The 20,835-nt window shown below is 41.0% G+C and overlaps 1 protein-coding gene across 1 annotated transcript in view; it reads right to left on the bottom strand.

Moving 5' to 3' along the window:
• The window catches only part of inpp5a (inositol polyphosphate-5-phosphatase A), a 137,493-nt gene that overhangs the window by 53,208 nt on the left and 63,450 nt on the right, over positions 1–20,835 (bottom strand). Inside the window, exons 5-6 of the mRNA XM_083696081.1 lie at positions 7,190–7,253; positions 5,924–6,027 (exon numbers count right to left, since the gene is read on the bottom strand). Coding sequence (XP_083552207.1) covers positions 5,924–6,027; positions 7,190–7,253 — 168 coding nt within the window. The remainder of the gene's footprint in view (positions 1–5,923; positions 6,028–7,189; positions 7,254–20,835) is intronic.

Consider the following 20,835-nt stretch of genomic DNA (forward strand, 5'->3'; position numbering starts at 1 on the left):
CACACCAGTAAGCGAGCAGCATCTTGGTTCCAGACCAACAAGATTAACGTTATGGAGTGGCCAGCCCAACCCCCGGATCTTAATCCAATAGAAAACTTGTGGGGTGACATCAAAAATGCTGTTTCTGAGGCAAAACCAAGAAATGCAGAGGAATTGTGGAATGTAGTCCAATCGTCCTGGGCTGGAATACCTGTTCACAGGTGCCAGAAGTTGGTCGACTCCATGCAACACAGATGTGCAGCAGTTCTTAGAAACAGAGGTTATACAACTAAATATTAGTTCAGTGATTCACAGGAAAGCTAAATCTTCAAGCACTTTTCAGTTTATACAGTAAATGTTTGAGTTTGTAAAGAAAAATGCAGACACTGCTATTTTTTTGAACAGCCTAATATTCCTTTTTCTTCACTTTCTGTAAAGTAATAACAAATTTGGTACATTTTTCTTCATGTTTTGATTTGGAATAGAATGTGCAGTGTTCCCAATGCATTTGCGTGTATGGAAATAAAAGCTATTATAAGGATTTTGAGCTTTACTCACTTTTTTAATCACACTGCTATTATTTTGAACACAACTGTACGTACGTGTGTATATATATATAGAGCCCTGTGTAAGTAATGGGGCATTTTGTCTTCTTTTGGCTCTATACTCCAAAAGTTTGGATTTGAAATCAAACAATTACTATGAGGTTAAAGCAGATGTTCTCAACTTTTATTTGATGGTATTTGTGTTCATATTGGTTTCACCATTCAGAAATTACAACACTTCTATGCATAGTCCCCCTGTTTCAGGGTACCCAAAAGTGATGGGACAGATTTATCAAATGTCCAAATTAAGCACTCTTGTTTAGTATTTGGTGGACAATCCTTTGCATGCAATAACTGCCTGATGTCTGCGACCCCACCAGACACTGGGTGTCTTCTCTGGTGATGCTCCGCCAGGCCTGTACTGTGGCCATCTTCAGTTTGTTTTGAGGTATTTTTGCCTAAAATCTTATCATCAGGAAATTAAATGCATGTTGTAAGTAAATAAAAGGACAGTGACAACTTCTGTGTTTAAGGAATATGTTACTTGGTATAATCGGCAGCAGAGCAGTCAATTTTTTCAGTCCAAATTCACTCCTGCTAGGGAAATGTTACTTGTCTCTGGATTAGTATTCTTTCTTTACCCTGGAGTCAGTTCCTTTTGCTCCAAGAGCCTGCACATTTAAAATAAGGTTATACTATATATTTTTGACAGGAAATCTCAAACTCTTGCTTTTAAATCAAATTAATTGAAATTTGTCTGCCTCAATAGAAAAAATAAATAAATAAGAATTGGGCAATTTGTAATCCATGGCGATTACTCTGGCTATCTAGGAGTCCTTCAAGTGTAATGCTCCAGCTGCTCCCTCTTGAGCTCCATGTTGTGCAACAGAACAGTGTCCATAGTAACCAAATACAAACCTCAGGTTTTAGAACGCAATCTGAAAAAATATGGATAACAGTCCTTCAAAGCTAATTACAGTTGCTCCCTCCTGAGCTGCATGTTGTGCAACAAAACAGTGTTTACAGTCTGCAATTTCAAACCTCGGATTTCAGAACGCAATCTGAGAACATTTGTATATCAGTCATTCAAGTTGAAGTAGATTCTCCTTCTGATGTTCCATTTTGTACAACAGTAGTGTTCATGCGATATCTCCTTAGATGTTAAATCTGGCTTCAAAACACTATCTGAGAAAATATTAAATTTGATGTATCCACACATTGTCCAATGTCTTTATAACCAGCAATTGGATAGCCATTGGGAACACTTTGTATAAAGATGTATATCCAGTTATACTTTAGGATGAATAGTACAACTACAGACTCCAATATCTTGGAATCAATCCAGTTACTTTAGGATTTATACTGTCTCTCCTATCCCAACTACTTTAAGGTAACACAATATCACATCCATTTACTTTAGAATTGGAAACTATTTGGCATAACAGTCCATATCTCAAAATATCATGTACTATTAAGGCTGCTATTTTAAACCTCCTTGTATTCCTGTTGCTTTAGCAATAGACAAACCAAATGTGTCTACTATTGTGGGCCTAGCTGGCCAGTTACTTTAGGCTGCTATGACTGCCTTTGGAGAACTACAAACCTCTGCCTCAATTTGTTAGGCACAGTAGACCAATATCTTATTGCTTTTGAATCTTCCATTCTGATTCCAGTACTTTAGATTCCCAATTCCATCTGCCAGTTACTTGAAAGGTTCCAAAAGTGTCCTTTAATTCCTAGGTTGTTTTACTGAGGGGAATATCCATATGACTCCATATGTTTGATAACAATGTCCAGAATCCAGTTCATCCAGTTACTCTCCTTCTTCAATTCCAGCGCTTCGGAATCAAATCCTCTATTATTCCACAATCGTCTTCTGGCAATTCTCTTACTGGGTGGCTCGCCATTTGTGGCTCACCATTTCACTTGGTGTAATTAGCAGCAGAGCAGTCCATACTCTAGGTCCAGCCATGTCGTCTGAGCCAAGAACTGAGTTTTACATCAGCTCTTCTAGTGTTTTACCCCTTTTGATCTATCACCCAGTCTGAAGCAGGATACAAAGCATAACCATCTTAATTGGTTTGATAGTTCTTGTCACACCTAACTTACTTGATCACTCACCATCACAGGATGTTGTGAAAGCCAGTTCCAAACCAGTTCCAAATGGTTGGCCATAGCATGTCTTCTAACGGTCTACATCTTACAATGTTAAATTGGATTTAAATCTGAAGATTGATTTGGTCAGTCAAGAACTTGACACTTTTTTGCACTCAAAAACTCGCTAGTTACTATGGCAGTATGTTTTGAGCCATTGTCTACTCTTTGATGAAGCACCATTCACAATGAATTTAGAGGCATTTGCTTGTACTTGAGCAGATATTTCTGTACACTTCAGAATACATTCTGCAAGCTTTTGAGGATAACTAGTGGTTTGCACCTTGCAGTGAAGCCTCTGTAGTTAAGCTGGGGTTTTTCTTAATTAAGGTGAGCATTCTTATGTCACCCACTGCAGAAGTCTGCTTTGGCCAACCAGCCTATTTCAGATTGCTGAGCTCACCAGTGCTTTTTTTCTTTATAATGATGTTCCAAACTGTTGATTTTGGCAAGCCTAGGGTTTTGGCGATGTTTCTGATAGTTTGTTTCAGATTGTTCAGCCTAAAAAAGGCTTCCTTGACTTTCATTGACACCACTTTGCTGGTGGAACGAGCTTCCCACTGCTGTCATGACTGCAGAGTCACTACCAATCTTCAGCCGTAGACTGAAGACCCATCTCTTCAGGCTACATCTTAAAGACCTTTTCATCCCCACTACCCCCCTGTACAAGTTTCTCTCCTGATGAAAATAATAAAATAAAATAATAATAATAAAAAATACATTTTAAACATTTAGCGTCTGCTAAATGCCATAAATGTAAAATGTAAATGTAAACTTTGGTCCTCATATTGACCGACACCAATAGCAGAGGCAAAGCCTAGAATCAATACTAGACATTGAGAGCTCTCTCATGACTGTACAAGTGATGTGACGGAAAACGCACCTGACGGAAACACTTGTCAATCACTTGCCAAGCCAATTATCCCATTACTTTTGGGTACCCTGAAATAGGGGGACTATGCATAATAGGTGTGATTTCTGATTGGTTAAATCAATATGCACACAAATACCGTCAAATTAAAGATGGTATGGCTGAGAATCTCTACTTTAACCTTGCAGTAGTTGTTTGATTTCAAATCCAAACTTTTGGACTGTAGAGCCAAAAGAAGAAAAAAATGCTTCACTCTCCCATTACTTACGCATAGCACTGTATGTGAGTAGCGGTCATAGCTTCATATGAGCACATACTGTACACCTACAAGGACACACTGTACACCAGATATCAAATCCACACGTCCAAATGCCTACAGAGTGCACTCAAATCTAAGAGATGCCAGGGAGTGGCATTGCTCATCTTTAACCAATGCTGCCACTCAAATAGGGACCGTACAACAACCCCCCTCCCACAGGGATGTCATCAGCATCTCTCTGAGTGACAGTTTATTAATGGTGGACTGTAAAGGTAAGGCGCGAGTGAGGAAAGAGAGACATTAGTCTCATGGTATCTGTCTAAGCTGTCTGTCTGCCTGCCTACACCTTAACTGTTAGTTCTAAAACCAGACAATGCCATCAAAACATATTCCACAGATTCTCATGAAGGATAAGTTAAATAAGCACTGATCTCTGTAATACACATATCACAAGCTCTGGCCTCTCTCCTGTTCTGTCATGTTGCACACATACGTTTGTGTGTGTGTGTTAGTGTGTGTGTGTGTGTGTGTGTGTGTGTGTGTTTATTAGGACAGCCCCAAAGCCACACAACTCTGCTCCACTACACTTCAAGCCCCAGAGCAGGGGCCTCGGCGGCGCTCCGTCTTGTCCCAGATCCACTGTTAATAGATTCCTTAAGGCTGCAGATGGATGGCAAATACAGGCGGTTTCATCTACTAAAAGACAGCATAAATCACTGGCGGAGGAAGCGGGGACGAGGCAGGGGTTATCGCCAGCCTGCCTTCCTCATGAGAGCTTTGCATTAAAGCATTAGTGAAATTAATTCATCTTTCATAAGAGGTATGAGCAGTATCCGTGATCTATGATAACAACCAATTTCTCACTACGGGGCCGGGAAAAAAAATACTCAGGCCTGATAGACTACACAAATCTGCTCTTTTTAAATGGGCTAACATTATCTGGAGTGCTGCTCTCCGGAGCATCAGCCCAGATTCATAACCCAGCCGGGAAAGAAGCATAAATCAGAGGCCAAACTTTTCTCATCTATCTGCTCTCTTCTTCTTTCCCTCTGTCAGTTTTTTTTTTTTTGTTTGTTTTTCCTTTGCTTGTCCTTTTAAAACGTAGAATAAGAGTTTCTTGTAACAATTTGAAACGACTTCACGCCTCAATCGATGTAATTGGTTTTAGATCATCTACGAAATGGCAAACGGGGAAACCCAAGGTGGGGAGTGAGCTACTGTATGTGTGTGTGTGTGTGTGTGTGTGTGTGTGTGTGTGTGTGTGTGTGTGTGTGTGTGTGTGAAAGAGATGGAAATTGGGAGACGTCTGTGAAAGGCCGTATCCATCTCCTTTGCATATATTTGAGAAGGTGGCCGGCGGAGCATGGTTGACAGATGAGTGGGGAGTATGGGGATGACACGCAGGCAGTCACGCTCTTTATTACTATATCAGCAGAGCTCTCCGCTCCCTTATGATGTGGGCCCAACAGAGGAGCCTACAGAACACACATAGGCTGCACTACACAGAAGAGCAACTAGCACTGAAATGAACGCTTTCGAGGCTCTGCCATCGGAGTCTTTCACTGGAAGTGAGCCTAGCATTGATTTTTTTTCTCTCACGGCTCATGAAGTCTCATGAAAATCTAAATTAGAAAAGCTAGATTCAGTTAATGCTTTCATAAGGATAAACAAATGTACACAGTGAAAAAACCATGTATTTGTTTTAAGACTGCAATTAATGTTTCAAAATAGGCTACATGAAATAAATCATTCAATACACATTTCTCCAATAAATGGCTCAAACTAAAATATGTGTTGCAATTTATCCTGAATAACAACATAAAACATTAATTTCAAAAAGTGGATCATTACATTATCAGTAAGTAGGTACTGCAAAATCATCGAACGCACACTAAAGTTTGCAGATCTTTCCCCTCACTGTAAATAGGACCATTTCATATAATTCATTATTCACTCTAAAAGGGCATTTCTATCTATGCCATAAGAAGCAGTGTCTTTCTAATGATGGCATATTTCTGTGCAGGGTGTTCATTATTGACACCACTCTGTCAATCAAAGTGGTGATGTTTCAGCATAAATTGGATAGTCAGAAAAAGTCAGTGTGGGAATACGCACCTCAGGGAAGTAGTCCTGAGGAAACTTCTCCTTCTCCAACATGGGAGTGCTCTCTAGTGTGTCTGAGTAGATCTCTTTCCCAACAATCTTCTTGAATTTCTTGGCTATGGGGAAAAACACAGAGTGAGAGAGTGTGTGTGTGTGTGTGTGAGAGAGAGAGAGAGAGAGAGAGAGAGAGAGAGAGAGAGAGAGAGAGAGAGAGAGAGAGAAAGACAAAGAGGTTGTATTAAGAAAAGACAAGTCAGTCTTTAAGAGACCATGAGTCAGAGTCCAGACCTACTAAATGTCAGGGCTATGTTTTAGAGTCATGTATAACCTGCATGCATAACCTAGGACACCTTCATCAGGCAACTGCTCCACCTGCTGGTTATCCCTGGAAATGTCTAGGGGTCTGCCAGGGGAAGCAACAGATCATCCACGGCAATTAAGATTTAAGACCAGGCTGTGTCAAATATGCTTGCTTTTGATCTCAGAGAAATATCCTTTCGTATGAGCCATTTGAGAAAATTCCAAAACTGAAAGTATCTTCAGGGAAGTCATTGATTCTGTATGGAACAGAATTGGTTGTTTATTTAGGCTTCAGGACACTGCCTTCGGTACATTATTTCACCTCAACATAATGTAATGCTCAAGGCTTCAAAGAGTGCAAAATACAACCTGAACTTAAACTGTCAGGAGAGAGAGCCTGGAAACCTCTTCCATATTCACTTGGTATATGTAAACAAAGTGTAAGGAAATATTAACATCTATTTTACATGAAGTATTGGGGCCAGGGTCAGGGTGCCCAGTATGTAGGTACTGTACATACAATATATACTGTGTGTGTGTGTGTGTGTGTGTGTGTGTGTGTGTGTGTGTGTGTGTGTGTGTCCTCTCGCCTCCCCCTCGCCCTGTCCTTCACTGGGGTGACTGGTGCTAATGCTGACTCCAGTGTAATGGGACGCTGTGCCTCCACATCTATATCCCCTCTTTAATTAGCGTGGCCGGTGGACCCCCGGGCCCTCTGACACTGGCGGCTGATGAGACCGCAGTAACTGTCCAATAACCCCAGTACACAATTACCGTAGGCCCGAAATCTCATGAATTAAATCCTAATATTAATAAGCATTACCATTCTATCCCTCTCCCTTTACATCATCTTCACAACCAATCTTAACCTTATTGGTTTTGATGGAAGTGGAAAAGTGGTTATAAGCAGGGTTGATGGGGTGGGGGGATGGGGGGGCACGATTATGAGTTTCATCTCGAGATCGTAGAGGAACTCACCTTTGAAATCAAACTGGTGGATGTTTTTCAAGGATTCGTGCAGAAAGTAGCAACTTCCTAGTGCCTGGAACAGAGAGAGAGAGAGAGAGGGGGGGGTATTAGATTTAAACAATTCAGTTAGAGATTCTTCTGATAGAAGGGCAATACTGTAACTTCAAACCTCAGAAGCCACAATCACTACACGATTAGTGTGGTGTATTCAATAAGTGCCACTATCAGTTCAGTACATTCAATACAGGGTACTCAGACACTACACTTGTTGCAAGGCTTCCTGATATGAGGGATAAACGATTCCAGTTTCTCAAAAGACACATTCAGATAGACTTTTGAATCTCCAAAAGATTTACTTCAATAGGATTAAAATCTTAATTTTCTGAAAGAAACAATCAGGACGTTTACCCCTTAGTGGACAACCCAAACAAACTCTGTGGGAAGAAAAAATCATGTTGGGGATTTGATTCGGTTCACAGTCCACTACACGCTTTCTTAGTGCGTTTTACTGCCCTCTTTATATCTATGGCAAAGGGAGGAAAGCCTACTCTCAATCCTCTGTGTCTTTGAGATAGCGGTCCCTCGCCTCTAGGATAATTCTGGCATTCGCCCTCCAACCCTCCTTTCTCCTCCTACACCACAGCATGCAGAGAATGGAGGGTTAGAGACAGACAGAAAGGGAGCGGGAGAGAGAAAGGGAGAGAGGGAATGAGTCCATATGTTGAGAAAAATAAAAGGGGCTGAATGACAACGAGAGAGACAGGGGGTAGAGAGAGAGAGAGAGAAAGAGAAACTGTATTCATGCCCAAGTCATCAGAGTCCAATTCAGATGTGTGCAGGTAGGGGAGTGGCGGGACAAGGAAGGGCGTATGAGCTGCAGAGAGAGAGAGAGGACAGCAGCCGGAGAAAAGGGCAGTGATAGAGGATTTACTCTGCTTTTTGCCGCTTCCTTTGAGGCGACAGACGCCCTCTCCTCTGGCAGTGGGAGAGTTTGGTCTCGGCCCGTGCCCTGCATTATTTATGAGCGCAGGCACATCTTGAGATTAAACATTTGCTGATTTGTCAAAAGCACAAACATGAGGTCCTGCCCATCTCCTTGACATATAAGTTCATCCAACAGAAAACACTGTCGCACATTTAATTGATGAGAACAGCGGCTGGTAACCCAAACCCACAGTGCTCCTTCATTCTTCCTCCCTCCTGAAGGAGGACAGGGAGCAAGCTGGGATGGCGTCAGACGAGAGGACTCAAGGTCAACTTTCCCACAGCGGGATGACAGCTTCCAGGAAGGCCCTGTTTATTTCTATTAGCTTTTCTTTATGTTATTTTTTACTTCAAACTACCAGTGACAGAGAGAGAGAGAGAGAGAGAGAGAGAGGGGGGGGGGGAGGGGAGGTGTGCTATTTGTCACAATTGTGCCTTTTTGTTGTTGTAAATTCACCTAATACTGATTAAGTTAAAGCACATGAATCATTGACATTTTAGAGCCAAATAATCTGTGAGATTCAGGCAGTTTTTGGTTGTCATGCAAATGTTTCTTTTAATGTAAACATGTCAACATCATAGTAAACACATTTGAGTCATGTTATAATATAGTTACAGTTAAACCAATGTACATACCGAAATACACTGTGATTGAAAACATCAGAGAAATGTGCATGAACTCATGCTAATGGTTGGAGTCTGACCAATCAAAACACCATTCTCAGGTACCGCTCACTTCATAGAGCCCCCCCTCATTTCTCCACCCTACCCGGGTAATCATTCATGATAGTAATTGTAAAATTCTCTTGCATATTCAACTTTGGGTAGAGTTTATATTTATCAAAGGATACCCCCTCAATTTATAATCAAAACACTGTGTTCTACAGTATTTGGGTCCAGACCGGATTTCCTTGTTCATTTCACCATTGGCGTTTTTGGAAAGTGGCACTTTACCAAATTTGAAAGCATGAACCTGTTCAATAACTTCAGAGATTGGTCATTAGTTTATAATGAATCTAATTCCTAAAGAGGAACTGTTAGGACATGTAAAAGAGGAACTGTTAGGACATGTAAAATGTAAAGTTATGAGACAATACTCTTAATGGGGACAACAAATATTAATCCAGTTAGCACACTAAAGATATTGGCCAGATTTAGGCTACAGACCTGGAGAGAATTGTAAGTTTTTAATTGTAAACTTAAAAAAAAAAAAAAAAGGTATATCGATTTTATGATAGTTCATCTTAAATATCCATACTGAGCAAAGTAATGGGACATATTCTTCCAGAACCGGTCGTCGCCTATAATGCATAATCTCTATGAGCTCTGTGAGGTGGGCGTGGCTATGCTACACTACATAATTAAGCAATAATGCCTGAGAGGCCGTGATTTATCGTCAATATTGTCACGGGTAGGGGGAGTTGTTAGGTATGACGCGCAGCGGAGCGCCGGCAAACACCTACCAAGTGACAATATTGATGATAAATCACGGTCTCGAGGGCATTATTGCTTTTATAAGGTTATACAACAAATCTGTAAATTGTGACAAGAAAACAATGTTTTCAGTATTTATTTTGTGATAGATTGTGGTGGTTTCTGCCCTGCGCTGAGAAATATAGTTCCCAAAATTACAAACGTTGTCAAGAGAACGTGATACACACAAATCTACTGCGGTGTAGTAATATCATAATGTGCAATTTAACCGTGACATTATCGTTATTAAATCACGGCTTTGAACGCCTCTTGGCCAATCACAACGCTTGTTTTCATCAACCGCTTGTATAATAATAAAATCTACCATTTCGAAACCATACTGCTTCGTATTCAGAGCATCAAAAAACATACATTTCTAAAGTAACAGTTACTTTACTTTACTGAGACTGATTTATTATCAGTGAAGTAATATCAGCAGTCAAGCATACTGCCCAAAAGGTGTATAGATAATCCACACAGCATTGAAAAATTGAAACATTGCTCTCATAAATGCCAACTGCAGCTCACTAAGCAGACATCCATTACTCCGCAACCCCAGTGAATGCCATGGCCAAAAATGGAATTAATATGACGACTTTTAACAAATCACAATTAATCAAACCTCAAATAAATGGTAAATAATTGCGCCTAAGTGGCTATCTGTGTAATCACAAAAATCTACTTAACCTCTAGTCCTAATAAATATTTAGTTGGCGGAGTTCAAACCAACCGGCTGGTCTCATTCTCGCTCCTTCCCCCTCCTCCCCCCGGCACTCTTCATGAAGAACCTATTAGGCCTATATTAGCAGGGTGCAATTAATCCATTTGTCTCCGGACATGACAGGCTCAAAATATTAATTAGAGCCGGACTGCGCTGACAGGACGTGCTTATCTTTTACCAGCCGCTTTACAATGGCCTGTGTCAAGCGTATGTTTGTCACGTACCACTTTATTGATTACCTGCCCGATTCACTTGAAATAATTAAAAGTATATTTTACATATTTATAAACCGGACTGTCACGACCGCTACTTAATTTTCCATTCATATAATGCACTCTATTAAGTACGACACGAGGGCCAGGAGGAGGTAGGGGAAATGAGTAATCGCCATAATTGTAGACAGAAAGACAATAACCGCACCATAAAAGCGAGGTTTTATTGCCCCGCTCTTGCAATGCTATCTCTTATCGGGATTCGAATTTGCCACACAACTCAGACCAGATAAGCAATAATAACACACCGGCACTGAAAAGTCTGTGCTCAGTCTCTGGTTGTCACTTATGGGAGACAGAGCAGCAGATGACATGTCCAAAACCCCAGTAGATAGGCTCTGAACCAGTCTCTTTGGACTGCCTAGTTCAAAATAGAGACTAGAGAGGTCCGAAGCCTGCACAGTCTGCTCCACTGAGTGCTTTATCAATACTCTGCTGCAAAAATTAGATATAGTAGATGATAAAAAGTACAGAATTGGTGACCTCTAAATGGATTTCCAGCATTTAATGTGAAAAATGAGCCATAAAGCAAACATAAAAGTAATAATTTTTCTGCAGGGTCTAACCTCCATTCCGCCCTAAGGGAGTACAGTCCGTCTCAGGAGAGTAGCCTCACACCCTCCTGTTTGACCAGTATGTCACGATGCGTGAACCTCAGAGGGCAACGCTGTACATTCCGAAAGCCACCAGCCATAGACTTACGGTCTATGGAGTGTTACGAGCAGAGACAAAGTGATGGACACAAGTGTCTCAGGAGCCTTTATAAACTGAGATGGATCAGGCGAGCTTCAAACAGAGACAGCACTAATAATGCACCCTGCTGTCAGAGGGACACTTCAAATGTGTACAGTGTTATATATGGGAGTGTATTACTGTACCTGCTCTGAGGCTTATCTCCATGGGACATTTTACTCTCCAGCTTAATCTATGGGCCCAAAGGCAGCCTAAATTAAATGTGGATTATAGGCTGTTTTGCTCTCTTCTTGCAATGAAATCCCTGGAGACCCCTCATCCGTCAAGTCACACACACACAAGCATGCAAAAGCACGAGCGCACACACACACACACAGTTCTCCAAACACCCACACGTAGATTCAGTCTTCAGATCTAAAAGGTCAGTCAGATATGCTGTCATGACAGAGCTGTGTTGCCATGCATCAAGAGAACAGGCAATGCCACAGTGGCTCATGGTGGGATCCATGGACACTAACCAATGTGTGCGCAATTTGATCATTAGCTGCCAAGCACATAAACATTCAACCTTGCCCACTATCTACACAGCATCTCAAACATTAATAACACAATATCAGTAGACATTTTTATTCAACATGTCATGTATATAATGAGCATTAAAACATCAAACATTTGACCAATGTATAAGATATTTCAAAAGAAAAAAAAAAGCACAATTCCAACGGTTATTCTGACAAGGCAGGGTGCAATGCAAGGAGAGGCCACTTGATATTCAGGAACGGGGCTTTACTGTTCGCCTTCTGAGGAGGCTCTCTGCACAAATCTCCAATACTGCACAAACAGGGTGTTTGTCATCCTGCAATGAAAACCACCCCGACAAAAAAAGAAAGCGTCAATAGAGAGAGAGGGGCTTTAGGAACCACCCCCCACCCCTACCCCACCATATGTGTTTGCCAAGCACCACTCACAGTCCAATTGATTGAGTATTCAGAGTATTGAGCCACAGTGTCTATTATTCATCCGGGTGGTGGAAGGCCCTGACTGGATACACAGACAAAACTCTCATTAAAAGTTATTCTGTCACTTCCTCTTATTTGAAAAACAGGTTGGATGTTTAGTCATCGATCATTTTGCTTGAAGGAGCTCTTGTCTGAGGGTTGTTTGTGTGTGTGTGTGTGTGTGTGTGTGTGTATGTGTGTGTGGGGGGGGGATAGGTACCAGGCCATGTTAGTGCACACAGACATTTCACATGGGAGTGGGAAGGGAGGAGACCTTACAAAGACATGCTATGATGCAATTCTTATGAAATAAGAGGTATGTAATGATTAAAGGAGCAGGGTGTAAGTTTGTCAGAAACCCCCACCGGACATTAGATGTTGTGTTTCTGCATGCGCGTACGATTCGAGGAGGCCATTCCCCTAGAACATCCCTGGCAGTAACAACGTTTTTATATGCAAACCGAGTGTCAGATAGGACACTCCATTTTAGACACTCCATTCAAACCAAAACATGTAGCATTTGTAAATGAAATATTTGATCGCTGCCAATTAAACATAGTTATTACAACCATTATGAAGCTTTTAGAAAGCTTGAATGTTGCATACTGGACCTTTAAGGAACCTGTAACCAACTAGCAAGCAAATGCAGTTCTTGTACCTACAGTATGGTGGAGACTACTTACAAACTACCTGGCTTACATAATGATTACATAGTAATAACATTCATTCCCTTATCATCTTGAAAAGTGTGAAATCATCTTGAAATAATGCCAATGTGATGTTAAGTGTTGCTAGATCTTACGGTATAATGTTTCATGAAAAAAAATGAAAAATGAGTGCAAAATTTTAAATGTGAGTACAACATAAGAAAGAAGTATAGCCAACTAAATATATCATGTGTTGTGTGTTAGAGCCAATGATCGCTTTAAAGGTTCAGTATGTAGATTTGAGCTAAATATATCATGTGTTGTGTGTTAGAGCCAATGAACGCTTTAAAGGTTCAGTATGTAGATTTGAGCTTTAAAATAGTTCTAAATGGCCATGATAAATCAAGGCATTCAAGGAATTAGATCACATGATAAAGAACATTCAGTGAAAAGCATCTCATTAAATCTCGTCAAGGTTGAGCATTGTGTACCATTTTTATATTTTGTTTGTTTACAAGAATATGCACATATTTGCCGCTAATGGAAAACATAGCAATTTTAGTTGTCTCCGAAATGACCATTCAGAGAGGACCTTATATGCTTTGCTCCATGCTTCTGAACACAACTTCTAGAACTTCTAGCCACTCCTGTTCTCATTATTCTAAAATCCTCCTGAACGAGAGCGACATGCACGCATGATTGATCTTCAAACCACTGATTTTATTTTATTTTTGAGAAAATATTATGGATGGGTCTAAACAAGGCGTAATTGGCCAAACCGACGGCAGTGTCTGACCTGCCAACAATTCGGCCCCCTCCCAAGGTTGGCTGCCTCCCTGGTCCTCCCTGGGAAATATTGTGCATTAATTTCATTTAGTCTCCCCTCCAACATCCAATGGTAGAAGTTAATTAAATTGCTTGTCCATTGTGTTCATCCACTTACAAAGTTAATGATATTGTGCCTGGGAATTAAAGAGCGTTTTATAAAGCGCGCGGGATGGGAGCTGGCAGGCACTACATTGCCCAGTTGAACCCTGTCAGTCCACAGGCTGGTGGACCCTCTAATTAGCGGTGAAATGGATGCTTCCATCTGCCAATTTCCTGCCACGCTCATCAGTCGTGCAGTCGGTCCCCTAACCTGCCCGGCTGAAGGGTCTAAAGCAATAAAACCGTCACAGCAATGACATTCAACAAAAAAGGAAAAGAAAACAACGAATACATCTATACATAGCATGACTCAGACTTTTAAAAAGCCTTTGTAGAATGTTTTGTGTTTTCCTTTTTTGTATCATATCATTGGTTTCTTCAAGATAATACAGATTGAAGAGTGTAATAACTACATTAAAAGGGCTCGATACACAGTATAACAGCACCTTGTTTCCCATTTCGAAGGAGGTAGCATAGACAAATGGTCATTAGAGAAAATGAAGACAAAATACTCGTAATAGACGTAGCCTATACCTACAGTATTTTGGTCATTTTAAGATTTTTGATGAAATCCTTGCTCCAGCATTGAACCCAAGGTACCTTAGATTAGAGCTCAAAATTGCATTCCCTGAATGAGTTGTATAAGAAGCAGAATATCCAGTGAGGTAGCAGGAGACCATTAAAAAGGGGAGAATGATTCATGTTTGTATATTTCAACTGCATATTGGCTAATACTGTGCTGCAACTTCAGCATATTTTTATGAGGGTATAAAAACAGGACATCAAAGCAAATGAGATTACACCTGTGGTGCCTGTTGGGCTGTTGACCTCCCTGACAGTTATTAAGTGTGCAGCTACAGTATAGTGCTAAAAGTGAAATCATATGATTTTACCAAGTACTAAAATGCTGTGTTTGGGTTGACGGTGTTGAATGCATCCTGCAATCGCAACAATTCTGTTGGTTTGAGTCATTCACCCAAATTAAAAGCTTTGTCTGAGAATGACTCTTGGTGCTTAGCAAGTGTGGCTTGTTACTTACTTGTTTACTTCTCAATTTTACTTCTTTTTACCTGGCTTGTTAGGATACCTTATACATCTCAGATTGTTAAGAATTAATTTTAACCCCTTGGGTCTCCTATAAACATTTCTCTGGGTCATCAGTCCCCAAATGTCTCCAAACATGGTCTTGTTTCGTCTAAACATACACCTACCCTGTTGTAAAATCATCCCAAACAACAGATGGTCTGCACCAAGTACAAAGTCGAATAAAACTGTGTGTTCTGCTCTGAAAAAGTTAGTTATGCTTTCCAGCTCCGTCAGAGAAAGGTTTGACTCCGGAATCGATTCTGTTTAATAAAAGCCTCAATATTTGACTGCCCAAAACTCTTGATCGTCTCTTCTCCTTTTTCTGGACCCCAACAAGATCATACTGCGTCAGTAATGAGATTAAAAACGAGTTGTCCTAACCAATGTGAACATCACTGTCTGGATACAGTGGAGCATTGTACCATTCAAGGACCTAGCACAGCAATCTATGACAGCATACTGTAGTGTAACAAATTTGATGACAACCTGTAGGCCTATAGAAGACTATCTTAGACACGGTTTAGAGAAAATATGTGTACCTCACACAAGGTCGAAGCGCTAGTCTCCGACCACTACAGACGTCAGTGAAACAACATAAAAAAACCATCCTTTTGCCAAAGAAATGGAATCTTCCTTTGAAACCAATCTTCAAATAAACCACTGATTTAAAAGGCCAGCGTGGTGAATAACCACTCTCTTTAAGTAAATATGTGGTATAGAGCTAATGAGATCATCTTTTAAAAGGATACGTAGATGATGAATATTATCTGCGTTATTAGATTGGGCTAAAAATGAAAAATCAAAGGCTGAACAATTGAGGCATCCATTAGTAATTAAAATGACATTACCTCCTCGTTCTTTGTTCAGCCCATGCATGGCTGCCAAGGCCATTATTCAATTGTTTCGGATGCTGGAGATAAAATGCCTTTAATACACTTATGCTCATTAATGTAAATCATATTTTGCTATGGATGTCCAATAATCAAAAAGAATATTTCAACTTGTAATTTTTTTTCTAAAAGTATGCCCATTAGGGATAGATGTTCATGCAAATGACAGGTCTTTGAGCCTATTGATTTTTGCCCTCTGCTTTTTGGAAACGGCGCTAATGTTGTCATGGACTGTTCATCAATCTAGATTACTATCTGATTTAATATCTGGCAGGTTCATCCAGGTTCATCTGTGATAGGCCTATACATTGGGATAAAATAATATAGGCAGAGAAAGGAAGAGATTTCATTTCAAGTATTTCAAAATAGTTAGAGGCTGGAAGTTTTTCTTGACATGCTGTAGCATGCTGTAACATGCTATTTTCTGTAAAATTCTATGGGTTATTCTAGGGTTTATGATACATACAGTTCATCTCACTCTGCAAAACTAACCACTGACATTGGCAGCAGCTGTATGTCAATACAGTGTATTGAGCGACCTCCCATCAACCACCCTAAGGATATTGGGATAGCTATCACTGCTGTGACGTCAGTGAGGGAGGCAATCAGTCATTGTGAAGAGGGAGGCAGCTGTGATTTTGTCCCGGTCCCATGCTGGCTGTGGCTAGTCATCATGGCCTTGCAATGACGAAGTGGCCTCCTTGGCTGTCCAATGAGATACAGCTCTATTGCCAAGCTCCACAATGAAATATATTAGTTTGAGCCATCTTAGCTGTATCCGTCAGTCAGCTGCAAGAGGGATTTATCAGAATGTTCCTCATTTCTCTGCATCAACACCCGTCACCCTCCTTCCATATAGACACAACTCTTCCCGAACGAAGGCAACGTCCACCAGCTCAGACGCCATTTCATAAAACAGTTATATGGTTGTTGACACGTTGAAGGGACAATTAATGGCATCGAACGATGATGTCTCTACTTGGACCTGAAGACTTGTCCCCCGTAGAGTCAACGAAGGGGGCCAACCATCTGAGGACCGATTTCAATTTTGAGGCAGAGACAAAAATAATTTTTCTCAGGGGCAAAAATAAGCAGCTTTCTCCCTGGGTATGGGCAGAGGCGTTCTTTGAGCACAAACAGTGACCACAGGACCGTGAAGCTTTAGAAGAGCCGGCAAAACACATGCAGTCGGTCGTCTCGGGCTAAGACCCGGTCTGGTCTGTCTTTGTGGACTCTTTGTCTTTATGTAAAAACCAATGCTTGCCGATGATGTGTTATGTAAAATTCCCGGGGCTTGATTTAAATGGTTGGATATCCTCCATGCTAGCTTAGTTATACTCCAGTGCATCGCCCCAAGAGCACATGGGCGCTGCATGAAAAGCAAATGTAAATGCAGCCTCAGCTTCTTAGATAACAGAAATTATGTCATGTTTTTTTTTGTTGTATTATAATAATAATAAATAAGAAAAAGCTGAACAACAGAGTGGGAGACTTTTCTTACGCAGATGTTCTTTCTATCAGTACAATCGCAGCATCAGTCCCTTTCCTGGCCCCCTTAAAAGGAAGCTTTGAGATGTCAGTGAGCTCAGGACCTGTGCCAGGGGCGAGAGTGGCAGCAGACCCTCGTCTGCTCTCCTGTAAATAGCCAGCAACACCCTAAAAAGGGGATTTTGGGGGCCCATGTACACCAGGAAGCAGTCTCTAGGGTTGGCCCTCTGAAAGCTCACCAGATGACAGAGGGGCATTGTATATCATTAGGGTCATGTGAGATTGAGGGTCCAAACGCATCATATAGTACATCCATTTAATCCCCCAAACTACATCAAATCTATTAGCCTGGTTCCATATCATATGCATAATGTGTGTGATTGATTGGATTCTGTCCTCCATATTCTAAGATTCTCATCTCATATTCATTTGCACTCAAGTTCATCCCGGTCACAAACATATCAAACAAAGCCCTCTTGTCATTGCGTGTTTGATGCATCCAAAACAGAGTTCCAGGGTTTACATAGAGTATTACACATGTATCTTATATAGAGAGGCATAGACAAGATGGTTTCAGGAGGCCATACCTCAGTGCTCGGAGGCTTCTATGGAAACCCTTCATCTCTGGCCAACCGGAGAGCTTTGAAAGATGTTCCTTGTAAAGGATAGGAATGTAATTAGGCAGTTAAAATTAAGAGGTTGAATCTAACTAACAGAGCATAACATCCAATCTAATTACAGAGCTCTTTAATGAGTTAGTAATTAGCTGAGGAGTGTCTCACACACAAGAAGCCATTGTGGGTGAACTTGTGCATCAGCCCTGCTGACTGGGGCAGCCTTTGTGCCAGATTAAACCCCACTTGGAAAAAATTACTCACTGAAATATGCTAATGCTTACTTTATGCCTTTATAAGAGACCAATTGCATGTCCTCCAGGAGTTCAAATAAAGGTTTCTGTACAGTATGTGCACATAAAAGTGATACTTTCTCAGGCAGATATGCTTGATATTTAGAATCACAGTCTGGCATCATACTCATTGCACATCTTAATAGTGTTTGTGTTTGACAATAACACACTGACAATACATCATAAACTAGCCCAGTCCGCCCTCTTCCAAAGCCTACAGCTTTCATTAGATATATCCAGAGGTTCCATCATGTGCTGCTACTGCTCACTTCCAAACAGTGCCGCCCCTCATCTGCAGTGTCTTCACTCTGCCTCTGACCCCCAGAACCTTGGAAAGACTGTATTATTGTTCCTGACAAAAATCAATTGGAGAGGACCGGGTACAAGGAAGAAAGGCCTCATTATTGGGCCTAAAGAACCCACCCCCTCATTGGGAGTGTACAGCTCTTTTATGGCCAATAGTTTCACAGGGCATGTCGGGTAGGGGACAAAAGGATTGTTCATTTCCCTGACCCCCTCTAAGAGCCATTCCAAATCAATTGTCATGTGCATGTTTAAAAAATTAGAAGCCAAAACAATTTTCGGTTATTTGAGTTGCATTTATCTTCCGATAATCACAAGGGGCAAAGCATATGAGACTGATTTGTTTTTACAAGATAGCATTGAAGTGTGAGGATGTAAGAAGAAAAGAAATTCACTCACTCAGGACATGGCATATGACTGCAAATTCTGAGCATGTGGATGTTTCAGTTTTGCGGGTCTATTCATGCACTGCTACACAAACAGAGATTCAAATATTTCCTCAAATTAGATTAGGAAATTTGAGCCATAAGAATGAACAGATTCTATTTAATAGAGTTAAACGGAGTTGCAGATTATTGACACTGGTTCTACTATAAAACTACAGTCAAGAAAGAACACCTTTAAGCTCTACATGAAGTTGCCTCTACCTGCTTGTACACATGTACAGTGGCTCTTCAATAAACTCTGGATTGCTTTGCAATTGCAAAGTAATGGAGTTGAGTGGTTTGTGTTATTACACTTGCGGAGTAAGGACCGTTCTTCATTCAATTTGTGTAAGTATGTACTATGGTGTTACCTCAGAAAGTCCTATAAGGGCTACTTAATGTTAAGTGTTTTTTAGAGGGGAATTGAACACCATACAATATGTCCATTTCTCAACCCTAAACATAACAAACACAAAAATAACAAAGACAGACCAGACTGCACAATGAATGAGAATTAATGAGACCATGTAAGAGCACGAAGGAGAGAGACACACACACACACTAGAGTGTATATGACCATAGTAGAGGAGGCAAGAGACACACACACACTATAGTGTATATGACCATAGTAGAGGAGGCAAGAGACACACACACACTATAGTGTATATGACCATAGTAGAGGAGGCAAGAGACACACACACACTAGAGTGTATATGACCATAGTAGAGGAGGCAAGAGACACACACACTAGAGTGTATATGACCATAGTAGAGGAGGCAAGAGACACACACACTAGAGTGTATATGACCATAGTAGAGGAGGCAAGAGACACACACTATAGTGTATATGACCATAGTAGAGGAGGCAAGAGACACACACACTAGAGTGTATATGACCATAGTAGAGGAGGCAAGAGACACACACACACTAGAGTGTATATGACCATAGTAGAGGAGGCAAGAGACACACACACACTAGAGTGTATATGACCATAGTAGAGGAGGCAAGAGAGACACAAACGGTACATTAGAGAAACACAGTGCCATTGCTTGACCACTGTAAGAGGGAGGGAGTAGGACTGAACTACTCTATGCAGAGAGGGAAAGGGGGGGGTGAGGGGTGAGGGGGGGGGGTGAGTGAGTGTAGTCCGTACGTGTTTAAAATGTGCTGCACAATACCTGCTAATTCTATTAAGTGCCTCTGCGGTGTAGCGGCATGGTTATGGGTTGATGTAAATGGACGGCTGGTTGACTAAACAATGCAGGAGCATTAGAATAAGGTGATTGGATGACAGTTTAGAGTAGAGGGCCTAAGCCGGGCCACTCCCAGGCCTTGCCAAGTCCATTATGTGTATTGAAGACATCCGGGGGCCCACACATGGGAAGATTTGCCAGCCCAGGAGGAAAGGTGTTGTTTTTGCTCCTCATCGTTGGAATGGCTTCCACCCCGTGACATCCAGGTGTTGGTAATGCAATGAAATGAGACCTTCACACACAATCCCCCCCTTTTTCAATCTGCTTTGGTGCTTTAGGACTGTTTTAGGAACCGGTAATTGTCAACTTGCTCAAGGACAAAGTTCTGTCTTGACAATCTTGGTCTTGGTTTGACATAGTCTAGTCTCAAAGCAATACAGTATGTGTAATGATCAACCATAATATTCAGAAAAATAACCTATAACTCTGACAAACAAACATCATGTAGTTGGACCTCTGTATATTTACTAAAAAATAATTTAAGTACGTTTCCCATCAGTGCAACATAAGAAGGGTAACCAAAATATTATTAAAATGTTGTGCATACAAGCCTTAGAGTGCTCAACTTCTTCAGGGAAAGAAAATCTG

Source organism: Argentina silus, assembly GCF_951799395.1.
Source record: "Argentina silus genome assembly, chromosome: X".
NCBI lineage: Eukaryota > Metazoa > Chordata > Actinopteri > Argentiniformes > Argentinidae > Argentina > Argentina silus.